The sequence below is a fragment of the Pistacia vera genome, unplaced genomic scaffold (assembly GCF_008641045.1).
Source record: "Pistacia vera cultivar Batoury unplaced genomic scaffold, PisVer_v2 Contig189, whole genome shotgun sequence".
NCBI lineage: Eukaryota > Viridiplantae > Streptophyta > Magnoliopsida > Sapindales > Anacardiaceae > Pistacia > Pistacia vera.
Genome location: NW_022195989.1, coordinates 725,772 through 738,012, shown reverse-complemented (window position 1 = coordinate 738,012; position 12,241 = coordinate 725,772). Strand labels below are relative to the sequence as shown.

Sequence of the window (12,241 nt, the reverse complement as noted above, 5' to 3'; positions counted from 1 at the left end):
TTTTCGATTAACGACGGCCATTTCTTTGGCCGTCGCTGACGACCAGATCTGTCCTTTTCCGGCCAGATCCGTGGTGAATCTGGCCGGAAAAGGCCACAGCGGTGAACTTCCGGCCATTTCTGGTCGGAAGTTAGGCCGTTGTACAGATTCCGGCTATCACCGCGATGGTTGCCGGAATCTACAATTTGGGTTGATGGGGTATTTTGTTAATTTAAAACTTTTTTTCAGGGGGTATTTAGTGAAATTAATAACCTTATGGGGTTTAAATGTAATTAAAAAATAGGATAATATTTCTGGAATAATGTGCCAAACATTATTTGGAGAATAGGATCCAGAATAGGGATAAAAATATTAAGCCAAACATGCGTAATATATTCTCTCAGGTGTATAATTAATATTTTTTTCACAAAATAATTCACAAAACAATAGAATTTAAGTTATTTTTAAAGTGTTTTTGTTTTTTATTTTAATCACCACTAAAAGGCGAATCCTAAAAACCAAAAAATCCAATTTTTAAATTTTTTTTTATAAAATAGGTCATTTATGATTATTTCATAGTCAATTTTGAACATAATCACTTTGAAATTGTTTTATTAAATACTTTTTTATTGATAGCTTAAAGACAAGTAATATCATAACCCCAAACTCATCCTTATAGTATTTATTCATAAAATTAATCATTTATTTTTACTTGGAATTTGTTTAGATTACAACAATATTTATTTATTTTTATAATTAAGGGTAATATTGGCTGGCAAGGCTTTTATTTCCATGGCTATTTTTATAAAATTGACCCAAATTGGCTATTTTATGAAAATGACGTCGTTTCGTCTTGTTCACACATCACACACCTACACTCTTAAAAACGGTAGAATCCCAATCGGCCAACCACTCACTCATTACTCATTCACTCCTTCAGTCTCTCCATACCATCACTTTGAATTATTCTCCCCGGGGTGTTCTGAGGTATTCTTCTTATTTCTTTCTCTTTGACTTCTTATCCTACTGTCACAATTTTTTTAGTTAAACAGCTATTTGATTTGATCAATATGTTTTTTATTTGTTTGGAATTTAATGAAGTCTATGTTGATCTCTTGATTTTTGTCTTAAAGATCTGGGCTTGACTTGTAGATTTTATTGTTTTGTTGTGTATGTTTTTGGGTTTACTGTTTATTCTCAGATCTCATCAGTTTAATTTTGCTGAAGGTAAGTTTTGTCACGTTGACTGTGAATTTTGTTTTTCGTTTTTTAAGATAACCGTGAAATTCTTAAACCCGCCTAGAGAACCAATCTGAATGGTAGATGTGTAAATTGTATTATTCTAATTTTGATTGCTAGTGTTGAGTCTCTTGCAGCAGTCCTTTGCTTTAAGTTTTAAGCAAGAGTGGTTTAAGCTTATGCCATTTTGATCATATTAAAAAATGATAGCATTATTTTGAATAACGATGTATGAATATCGTGCTCTTTAATTTTTAACTTTTTGGTAATCTATTATGCACATTTGCTATGCTTTCCTAGCTGATAGTAAGTGATTGGACAAATATTTTTTGACTCCTCGATTGTTGACTTTTGATACAGTTGATACTTGATATTTCTACTTTTCCAAATATATATGGTGTACTTTTCAGTTTCATAGTACTTTTTCTTGCAAGTGTCTGCTAAGAAATTCAATCAGAGATGCTAGCTTTTCCAATCAGAATGCTTGTTTCAGTTTTAATGTCCTAATCATGTCAGTTGTTTGCACCGTTGCTTCTTATTAGTTCAATTGGGAAAAGATTATTAAAAAAAAAATCTCTAAATCATGAAAAATGAAGCTATTTAAAGCTATAATCCAGTATCTTTTTGATAGAAAATGATGCTACTTGAATCTGTGTTTTAATGATGACAGTCACATAAAGGGGAGATTGTTCTATGTGCCTGTAGCTTTTGGCAGTTCTATGGTTTCCAAAATTATCTTGGTGTCTTTGGGCGTGATATGTTGGTGGACCTGTTTGCTGCTATATGTGCTTCAGTAATAATTAGTCTTGATGGGCTGTCATTTATTTCATGTATTGTGCAATGTGTTTTATTTATGTCATGTATTATGCAATGTGTTTTTTTTCTGTCTACTGTTGTTGCCACTACTATTATGTGGTGGTTATTACTGTACTTTGACAATACACTGGCAAATTTAATATTTGTATTCTTTAGATCACATACAACAATGGTGAAAGCTGTCGCCGTACTTAGCAGCAGTGAGGGTGTCAAGGGAACCGTCCATTTTGCCCAGGAAGGAGATGGTAGTTTAATTGCTGATTAATTTGTCTTAGAGTTGATCTTTTTCATGTAGAAAGTAATCATATTATTTGTTTTCCAGCGCCAACTACTGTAACTGGAACTGTTTCTGGCCTTAAGCCTGGGCTTCATGGATTCCATGTTCATGCTCTTGGGGACACCACAAATGGTTGCATGTCAACTGGTATTGTCCATTGGCTAGAATATTTACTTTGAATGCTTCAGGAGTTCAAGGATTGGGTGGAAATAAATTGCAATATTGTTTCTATTGAATGACTTTATTTTTTGTATTCGTTATCGCTTATCATTTTGCAGGACCTCATTTTAATCCTGCTGGCAAAGAGCATGGTGCCCCAGAGGATGAGAATCGTCATGCTGGTGATCTAGGAAATGTCAATGTTGGTGATGATGGTATGCATTTATTCCACATACCATGATATTAACTATCTGTTGAGATCTAAGAAATTGAACTAACTATAGTTTATCAGGAATTGAAACTTGTTATGCTTGTTCTCTTCCTTTTTCTTCTTATCATTGTTTTCATTTTACTTCCTCTTGTTATCTGTTTTGCTCTCTGAACCATTTTCTGATAGTCATACTGTTATGTAGGCTTGTGCTATGTATGAATTTACATTTTTCATTTTATTGTTGGTTAGATTGTTGTGTCATTAACACTTTCTGGTTTTTATATTTGTTTCAGGCACAGTTAGTTTCACAATTGTTGACAAGCAGGTATTTTTTGATCTCTTGGTCATTAGTCTATGTTTTGTTTCTTTCCTTACATTTATGGACGCAACTCCAGTACACCTTTATTCTCTTCTAACATGCTTATATGTTTGCAGATTCCTCTTACTGGACCAAATTCAATTGTTGGAAGGGCCGTTGTTGTCCATGCAGATCCTGATGATCTTGGCAAGGGTAATATTAAAATTTTTAACTTACGAGACTCTTATTCATTTTGATATATTTTTATTGCTGATTTGTTTTAGGAAAGCATGCTGATCTTAGGGCTATAATCAAATGTCTAAGATTAAGTTTGGTGTTAAATATTTCAAAATTTGTGATGAGTAAATCTTGTTTCCCCTCAAGTAAATAAAGGAGGTAATAGTGTGCTGTTTGGTGTTTCTGTAAAGTTTAAAAACCTCAGAGATTCTGTTCATGTTTTGGGTCTCTGCATGGTAACATCTGGTTGACTTAACTCCCAACTTCCTGAAAATTGACATTCAACTATGCATGGACTTCTCCATGATAAGCTATAAAAACATCTGGCTAATCATGTTTCCTCCTCAAACTTGCAATTTGTTTACAAATGCTTTTTGTATCCAGGTGGGCATGAGCTGAGCAAATCCACTGGAAATGCTGGTGGCAGAGTAGCTTGCGGTTAGTAGTCTTATTCACGAGCTTAAAAGCATCAAACAAAATTGTTTACAATCTTTCACTCTGCGTAACTCTATCGGTAGCTCTGGATCCATTAGTTTGCACTTCTGATAATATAATCAAGATGGGATTTGTAGTAGTGATCGCCAACTAATTTTGCTTGTGTCATTGCAGGTGTAATCGGTCTCCAAGCATGAAGTGCCTGTCCGTGGACTATAATAAATATATGATATGATGTTGAATATAAGTTTAGTCTATGGGCTTAAGAGTGATCAATGAATTTACGAGAAAATCACCTGAATAAAAAAGGTTGAAACTTTGTTGTGTATTTTTGGTTGGATGGTTGTGTTAGCTTAAATTGTGTGCTTTATTTGCCATCTCTAATGAATGCCTCTCATGTTCTTACTTAAATCTAGTTTACCTTCTACGTTTTCATTTAACGACAATTCATTTCTTTGTGTATATTATATGGTAAAATGAGCTAATCCATCTCCCCAACGCCTGAATAACTAGTGTGATTTTGGTTTAAGCAAGTTTCATTGACTTAACTTTCCAGAAAAAATGTATACAAATGTGAAGCAGGAGATACGAATTGAAACCATAGGATTAATTCAGGTTGTGTTTACAATAGGAGAGCTGGTTTGGGACTAAATAATTAATCTATCAGTTTAAATAGTCAGCTTTCAATTGGACAGGCGGGATCTGTAGCGAGTAGGTGTGATTTATTTGTGAGTAACGTTCAGATTATAAGAGAAAATTTATGAAATTGGAATGAAATTTAGTATTGTTCGCAGACATTATTGTTGTTAATGCCAATTTTTGTTAATATCATGGACATTTTTTAATTTTGATAATTAGAAGGGTCATTTATTTTTGGGTTAAATTTAAGAGTAATGGGTGTTTAATTGTGACTTTTCTTTGTAATTTGAACTTCTTTTGTATTTCTTATAGGGGGTTTGGCTGGAGGTTATCTAAGATTATAGGGGTTAAGATATTTTATATTATTTGATTATCATGTTTGATTGTCAAGTAGTATAAGATTTTGATAGTCTTTAAATACTAAAAGTGGTTATTATTGGTAATATTGGAGGTAATCTGATTATCTTTATTTTTTTAGGTATTATAAAATAACCAGGGTTATCTTTTTTTGTTATCATTATATCCCTTATTAATAAAATTTTAGGATAATAATGCCCTTATTTTTAAATTTATTTATATGAATATAGCTTTTACTATTTTATCCCAATTAATTAACTTTTTGGATAAAATTATCCTTGAATTCAAAACAAATTGTAGCTCACCCAAGTCACCACCCCCACCCACCTGTCGTCGCTGTTGCCAGCAACCATTGTCACGGCTAGTCGTTGCTAGCAACTATCGCGCGGCCAACCGTCATCGGAATGGCACATGGAAGGTCAACAATGGTTGTCGTGCGTCGATATGGCCATTTCTAGCTAGATCTCTGACCGAAAATGGCCATACGGTGTACATAGGCCATTTCCTGCCTTTCGTGCGCTGTTAGGTTGCCGGATTCCCGCGGCCTGCGGCCGGTAGTAGCCAGGTTGGTGGGGTGTTTTGTTGATTTTCCAAACTTTTATTATGAGGTTGTTTTTGTTAAGTTTTTAAATAAGGGGGGGGGGGGGGGGGGTATATAATCCAAATAATAATCAATAGTAAAAAATAATATAATAATAATATTTAATTAGAACAATTCAGTAATTTAAATAATATATCCACCAATTTATTATTCTCAACCAAACATATTACTATAACATACCCACCAATTAATTAAACATATTTTCCTAAAGATTCCCAATATAACATACCCATCAATTAATTAAACACATTTTCCTAAAGATTCTTAATAATCTTCAAAGTAATTTAACTTTCGAGGAATCTAATATTTCCTGAATCAAACGCCCCATTCAGTATTTTGAAAAAGAGCACCCCTAATTAATAATACACTTATTGCTACATCATTTCAAATCAACATTTCATTTACACAAAAGAGTATATTACTTAAATATCTAACAATTATCATAGATTTCGGTGACTTGGATATACAATAACAAAGCACATTTGGAAACTAGTCTGTCCCAACATTTTACAGCCATTATATTTCCCATATATAAAACAAAATTTCTTTAAAATTCAAGAGTGTGACTTCTTCCTTTCATAGCTAAATATGATCACAAAATATCTTGAGTGTTTTTGGAAAACTTTTCTGTCCCTTCACAACATTTGGAATCATAATTAAATTTGCCCTGATCCAACACTATGATTCATGCATGCCACCTTCCCTATAAATTGGAACCGCTAATGTCTCACTACTCCACTGTCAAAAATCCTTTTACAGAATCCATTTTATCAGACACGAAAGAGTTAGCAGTAATGGAGAGAGCTTCCCTAAACTTGACTTTCTTGGTGGTCTTCATAGTTATTTCTTTCAGGTAAGATTCTATCTGTTTAACTTCAATTTATTGTAAGTTACGTTTATTATCAGATTTCAATAGCAAATTCGTAGCAGGCTTTCTTCATGGAGCAAGATTAAGGGAAGTAGCAGAAATGGAGGTTAAGCCATCGCAAAACCAGCGTCCGAATAAAGCTAAAGCTCAATGTTCTCAGAAACGACGACTGTGTTGATAAGTGCCCTTCCATCTGCACTAGTGTATAGTACAATAAAGGTAACTGCTTTTGCGTGGCGTCTGTATCACCAATTGTAACCGTACCTTGTAAGCATGGACTTGATTAAGCTCAGTCCTCTCCAAAGCTAGCTGATGTTCAGCAATTTTGTAGCACATCTAATTGGTATCAATTCTAATATGGTACTTTGACTGCTTTTTATTAAACTAGATGTAAGTAGTAATAAGTGGTTGTCATAATTCGATCAATAAGTTTTGTTTTGAGGTTAACAACACCCTCTTCTAAATTTAATTTTGTTTGATTATGTTATTAGAAAGGCATTTTCATAATTAAGAGTTTAGGGTACGTGTTCTTATATGCCTCTGCTTCTGCGTGATCAATAATCAGTTATTACTACTTACATTTGGTTTAATAAAAAGCAGCCAAGTACCATATTAGAATTGATACCAATTAGATGTGTTATAGAATTACTGAACATCAGCTAGCTTTGGAGAGGACTGAGCTTAATCAAGTTCATGCTTACAGGGTAAGATTACAATTGGTGATATAGACGCCACGCAAAAGCAGTTGCCTTTATTGCTATATACGCTAGTGCGGATGGAAGGGTACTTACCAACACAGTCGGCGTTCTGAGAACATCCCGTCTTTGGAGCAAATTTGATTAATTTGATGCACTTTTTTTATTAAACCCCAAAAAAAAAAAAAAAAAAAAAAAATGTCTGCAATGGCACGTTCATGTGCTTTATTTGATGCAACAGTATAAAAATAATACCGCTGAGGAAAAATATAGTTTGTTTTAGTATTTTGGATAGTATTTTTTGAAAAATAAGAGTTGGGTGAGAATAACGAGGTAAGATTTAAAAATTAACAAAAATAACCCTTATGTTTGTTAATTTACTAAACACCCCTGTAATAAAATGTTAAAAATTAACAAAAACACCCTCACCCACCCATTAAATATCGACAGCCAGTCACCATTTTCGGAGGGTGGCCAAAGTCGCTAGATTGGTGCATGACTAGTTGGATCTGACTGATCGTGTCTAGATATGGTCTTTTCTAACTAGATCCACCGTGGATTTGGCTGCGACTAGATCTAGTTGTTGATAGTCAGATCTGGTCACTGACGGTTAGATCTGGTTGTCAACGATAGCCAAAGATCTGGCCGTCAGATATTTGACCGTAGATCTGACATTTTCCGGTCAGATTCATGGTGGATCTAGTCGAAAAAGACTAGATCGGCACACTACCGGCCAGATCCAATCGTTAGGGCGCTATTATACTAGATTCCGACCACCTGCTGATGGTGGTGGCCAGAATCTGGCAAATGTGGGTGGGTGGGGGTGTTTTTGTTAATTTCCAAGGCTGTGTTTGTTTCATTATTTCACTACTATCCTGTCCCTATTCTAAATACAAATGCATATTTGTTTCCCTATTTTTAAAATCATATCCTAAATTAAGAAAGTTTTAAACCCCCTAGGTTTGTTAATTGACAAAAACACCCCCAACAAAAAAATTTATAAATGAACAATCCAGATGATCCAATAGTTGGTACAATTTAAGTGAGATCTGAAGGAAGATCCAAATTCAGACATTGCAAACTTTTTGGAAATCCGCGATACCTTCAAATCAAATGGAGTGTCAGATGACGCCATCAGATTAAGATTATTTCCTTTTTCATTAAGGGATAATGCAAAGGGATGGTTAATAGCACTACCACCAGGAACAATCACAACCTAGAATGAATTGGCACAAAAGTTTCTGACTAAATACTTCCCTCCAGCGAAATCTGCAAAGATGAGAAATGATATCACATCGTTTCTACAGGAAGAGATTAAATCACTTTATGAAGCTTGGGAAAGATATAAGGAACTGCTGAGAAAGTGTTTACACTACGGTTTGCCAATTTGGATGCAAGTCCATACGTTCTATAATGGGTTGATGATAAATGTGCAAACGATGGTGGATGCAGCATCTGGAGGAGCATTGCAAAACAAGACACCTGAAGAAGCTTATGAGTTACTTGAACTCCTGGCAAGTAACAACTATCAGAGACACAATGAAGTCTATGGGTATTCAAGAAATTGATGCTTACACGGCCATTTCAGCCCAACTTGCAGCACTTCAGAAGCAATTAGGAGGTATGCAAGTGAATTCTATTCAAACACCTCAAATGACATATGATTTTTGCGCAGGTAACCATGCAAGCAATGAATGTCAAGTTGGGAACACCTTTGCTTAAGCTTTATCATCATCAGAACAAGTCAACTATTTGGCACGGAATCAGAGACAACAGAACAATCCTTTCTCCAAAACATACAATCTAGGTTGGAAAAATCATCCAAACTTGTCTTGGGGCAATTAGAATCAGCAGAATAACTAGTGGAATTAAAGAACAGTGCCAAAAAATCAAGGGGGAGGTGAATAATCAACCAAGGGATCAAAGATTGTTAAAATTGGAGGATATGTTTGGGAAATTCATATAAGAGACCACAAGTTTCATGAGTGAGACGAAGGCAACTTTCAGAAACCAAAAGGCGTCCATTCGAAACTTAGAGGTATAGGTGTGGCAAATGGCCGAAAAGCTGAATGAGCGACCACAGGGTTCCCTACCAAGCAACACAGTGACAAATCCACGTGAACAAGCAAATGTAATAGCTTTATAGAGTGGAACAATCTTGGAAGAGGTGGAACAAAGAGGGAAAGAAGAGAGCCCACCAAAAGACAAGGAAGATTCTGATGAAGAAGTTGACAAAGAGATCATTATTGAAGAGAAGCCAACAAGTCCCAAGGAAGAAGAACCAAAAAGAGAAGAGAGGCCAAGGCAAAAGAAAGAAAAATTGCCATTTCCTGAGATACCACTGGAATTGGCACATCACACCCCTCCTGTGCCTTTTCCTTAGAGGCTCAGAAAGAAAAACCAGGATAAGCATTTCATGAAATTCATTTAGATATTTAAAAAACTGCACATTAACATTCTTTTTGTAGATGCCTTGCAGTAGATGTCAAACTACACAAAATTCCTCAAGGAAATTCTGTCAAACAAAAGGAAGTTGGAAGAGGAAGAAACAGTGTTGCTTACGGAGGAGTGTAGTGCCATTCTACAGAAGAAGCTACCACCGACACTCAAGGATCCAGGGAGTTTCATTATCCATTGTGTTATAAGAGATATTACATTTGATAAGGTTTTGTGTGATCTAGGTGTAAGTATAAATCTAATACCTTTTTCCATTTTCAGGAAACTAGGGATTGGTGAAGTGAAGCCTACAACCATATCCGTGCAGTTTGCAGATAAATCTATCAAGCATCCAATGGGCATTATTGAAGATGTACTGGTGAAGGTGGATAAATTCATTTTTTCGGCAGACTTTTTTGTGTTGGATATGGAAGAAGACAAAGAGATTCCTCTCGTCTTGGGACGACAATTTCTTGCTTGTTAGGAGGCAACCCAAAAAAAAAAATGGAGTTGCCTCCCAAGAAACGCTTGTTTATAGTTGGAAGCTCGACTTTCTTAAGTCCTTCGTCAATTCAGACTGTCTAGATACATCTTTTTTGGAACATTTTCCTTGGTCTGAGGCTTCAATCGTTGATGATTCTTGTCACATCGGGTTTTTGTTGAGAGCTTAACCACCCATTTCCATCCCTTGTCATTCCTTTTATGGTTTGAGCGTTCTCATCGACAATTTTCTGATTTTTTAACTGTCCATTAGCATTCCTAAACTGAGGAGTTCGTCCCTTGTGAAGACATTTGCTCGATTGTGGCCCATCTTGGAATGTTGTATGAACCAGACACTTCTAGTTTATGGTCTTCATCCTTGATTTTCCTTGTCTTGACCATGCATCCCTTAATTGGCAATTTAGGATCATCCATCTTGGAAGTTCTATTTGCTGACTGATCCACCGAATCAATTTTGAAACATGAATCTTGCTTCGATGGAACTTTCAGAGTCTCAAGGACATTGAATGTCACTTCTTCCTCTTGCACCCTCATGATCAACTTCTCCTCTTATACATCAATTAAGGCTCTTCCGGCAGCAAGAAATGGTCGTCCCAAGACAAGAGGAATCTCCTTGTCTTCTTCCATATCCAACACAAAAAAGTCTGCCAAAAAAATGAATTTATCCACCTTCACCAGTACATCTTCAATAATGCCCCTTGGATGCTTGATGGATCTATCTACAAACTGCAAGGATATGGTTGTAGGATTCACTTCACGAATTCCTAGTTTCTTGAAAACGGAAAAAGGCAATAGATTTATACTTACACCCAGATCACACAAAACCTTATCAAATGTAATATCTCTTATAACACAATGGATAGTGAAACTCCTTGGATCCTTGAGTTTCGGTGGAAGCTTCTTCTGTAGAATGGCACTGCACTCCTCCGTAAGCGTCATTGTTTCCTCCTCTTCCAACTTCCTTTTGTTTGACAGAATTTCCTTGAGAAATTTTGTGTAGCTCGGCATATACTGCAAGACATCTACAAAAGGAATGTTAACATGTAGTTTTTTAAATATCTCAATGAATTTCGTGAACTGCTTATCCTGATTTTTCTTTCTGAGCCTCTGAGGAAAAGGCACAAGAGGGGTGTGATGTGCCAATTTCGGTAGTATCTTAGGAAATGACAATTTTTCTTTCTTTTGCCTTGACCCCTCTTCTCTTTTTGGTTCTTCTTCCTTGGGACTTGTTGGCTTCTCTTCAATAATGATCTCTTTGTTGACTTCTTCATCAGAATCTTCCCTGTCTTTTGGTGGGCTCTCTGCTTTCCCTATTTGTTCCACCTCTTCCAAGACTGTTCCACACCATAGAGCTATTGCATTCGCTTGTTCACGTGGATTTGTCACTGTGTTGCTTGGTAGGGAACCCTGTGGTCGCTTATTTAGCTTTTCGGCTATTTGCCACTCCTGTACCTCTAAGTTTCGAATGGACGCCCCTTGGTTTCTGAAAGTTGCCCTTGTCTCACTCATGAAACTTGTGGTCTCTTGCATGAATTTCCCAAACATGTCCTCAAATTTTGACAATCTTTGATCCTTTGGTTGATTATTCACCTCCACTTAATTGTTTGGCATTGTTCTTTGATCCTATTGGTTGTTCTGCTGATTCTGATTGCCCCAAGACAAGTTTGGATGATTTCTCCAACCAACATTGTACATGTTAGGGAAAAGATTGTTCTGTTGTTTTAGATACCCTGCCAAATGGTTGACTTGTTCTGATGATGATGAAGCTAAAGCAAAGGTGTTCCTCACTTGACATTCATTGCTCGCATGGTTACCTATGCAAAAATCACATGTCATTTGAGGTGTTTGAATAGAATTCACTTGCATACCTCCTAATTGCTTCTGAAGTGCTGTAAGTTGAGCTGAAATGACCATGTAAGCATCAACTTCATGAACACCCATAGACTTCTTCGAATGCATTCTCTTATTAGGTCTCTGATAGTTGTTACTTGCCAGGAGTTCAAGTAACTCATAAGCTTTTTCAGGTGTCTTGATTTGCAATGCTCTTCCAGATGTTGCATCCACCATCGTTTGCACATTTATCATCAACCCATTATAGAACATTTGGACATGCATCCAAACTGGCAAACCGTGGTGTGGACACTTTCTTAGCAGTTTCTTATAACTTTCCCAAGCTTCATAAAGTGATTCAATCTCTTCCTGTAGAAACGATGTGATATCATTTCTCATCTTTGCAGATTTCTTTTGGAGGGAAGTATTTAGTCAGAAACTTTTGTGCTAATTCATTATAGGTTGTGATTGTTCCTGGTGGTAGTGCCATTAACCATCCCTTTGCTTTATCCCTTAATGAAAAAGAAAATAATTTTAATCCAATGGTGTCATCTGACACTCCATTTAATTTGAAGGTATCGCAGATCTCTAAGAAGTTTGCAATGTGTGAATTTAGATCTTCCTTCATATCTCCCTTAAATTGTACCGATTGTTGGATCATCT

The 12,241-nt window shown here is 35.9% G+C and overlaps 3 protein-coding genes and 1 non-coding gene across 5 annotated transcripts; 3 read left to right on the top strand and 1 right to left on the bottom strand.

Annotated features, from left to right (window-relative positions):
* Positions 1–875: 875 nt before the first annotated feature.
* Positions 876–4,062, top strand: LOC116127163 (superoxide dismutase [Cu-Zn] 1). Of its 2 annotated transcripts, none has more exons than XM_031412820.1 (8): positions 876–966; positions 2,191–2,279; positions 2,357–2,458; positions 2,590–2,685; positions 2,975–3,006; positions 3,117–3,192; positions 3,601–3,654; positions 3,826–4,062. In XM_031412820.1, the coding sequence occupies exons 2-8, from the start codon at positions 2,204–2,206 to the stop codon at positions 3,846–3,848; spliced, it is 459 nt and encodes a 152-aa protein (XP_031268680.1). In that variant the 5' UTR covers positions 876–966; positions 2,191–2,203; the 3' UTR covers positions 3,849–4,062. The 2 variants fall into 2 exon arrangements, with proteins under 2 accessions (XP_031268680.1, XP_031268681.1); XM_031412821.1 differs by lacking the exon at positions 876–966 and adding an exon at positions 1,176–1,206.
* A 4,730-nt stretch (positions 4,063–8,792) lies between these two features.
* LOC116127130 lies at positions 8,793–9,731 on the top strand. Its single transcript, XM_031412794.1, has 3 exons — positions 8,793–8,849; positions 8,958–9,115; positions 9,530–9,731. The coding sequence occupies exons 1-3, from the start codon at positions 8,793–8,795 to the stop codon at positions 9,729–9,731; spliced, it is 417 nt and encodes a 138-aa protein (XP_031268654.1).
* A 566-nt stretch (positions 9,732–10,297) lies between these two features.
* Positions 10,298–11,278, bottom strand: LOC116127129. The gene is made up of 2 exons (XM_031412793.1): positions 10,935–11,278; positions 10,298–10,709 (listed from the first exon to the last, which is right to left on the bottom strand). The coding sequence occupies exons 1-2, from the start codon at positions 11,276–11,278 to the stop codon at positions 10,298–10,300; spliced, it is 756 nt and encodes a 251-aa protein (XP_031268653.1).
* A 595-nt stretch (positions 11,279–11,873) lies between these two features.
* On the top strand, positions 11,874–11,980 carry LOC116127174. Its single transcript, XR_004127587.1, has one exon. It is a non-coding gene; the product is annotated as a small nucleolar RNA R71 (small nucleolar RNA).
* The last annotated feature ends 261 nt before the right edge of the window (positions 11,981–12,241 follow it).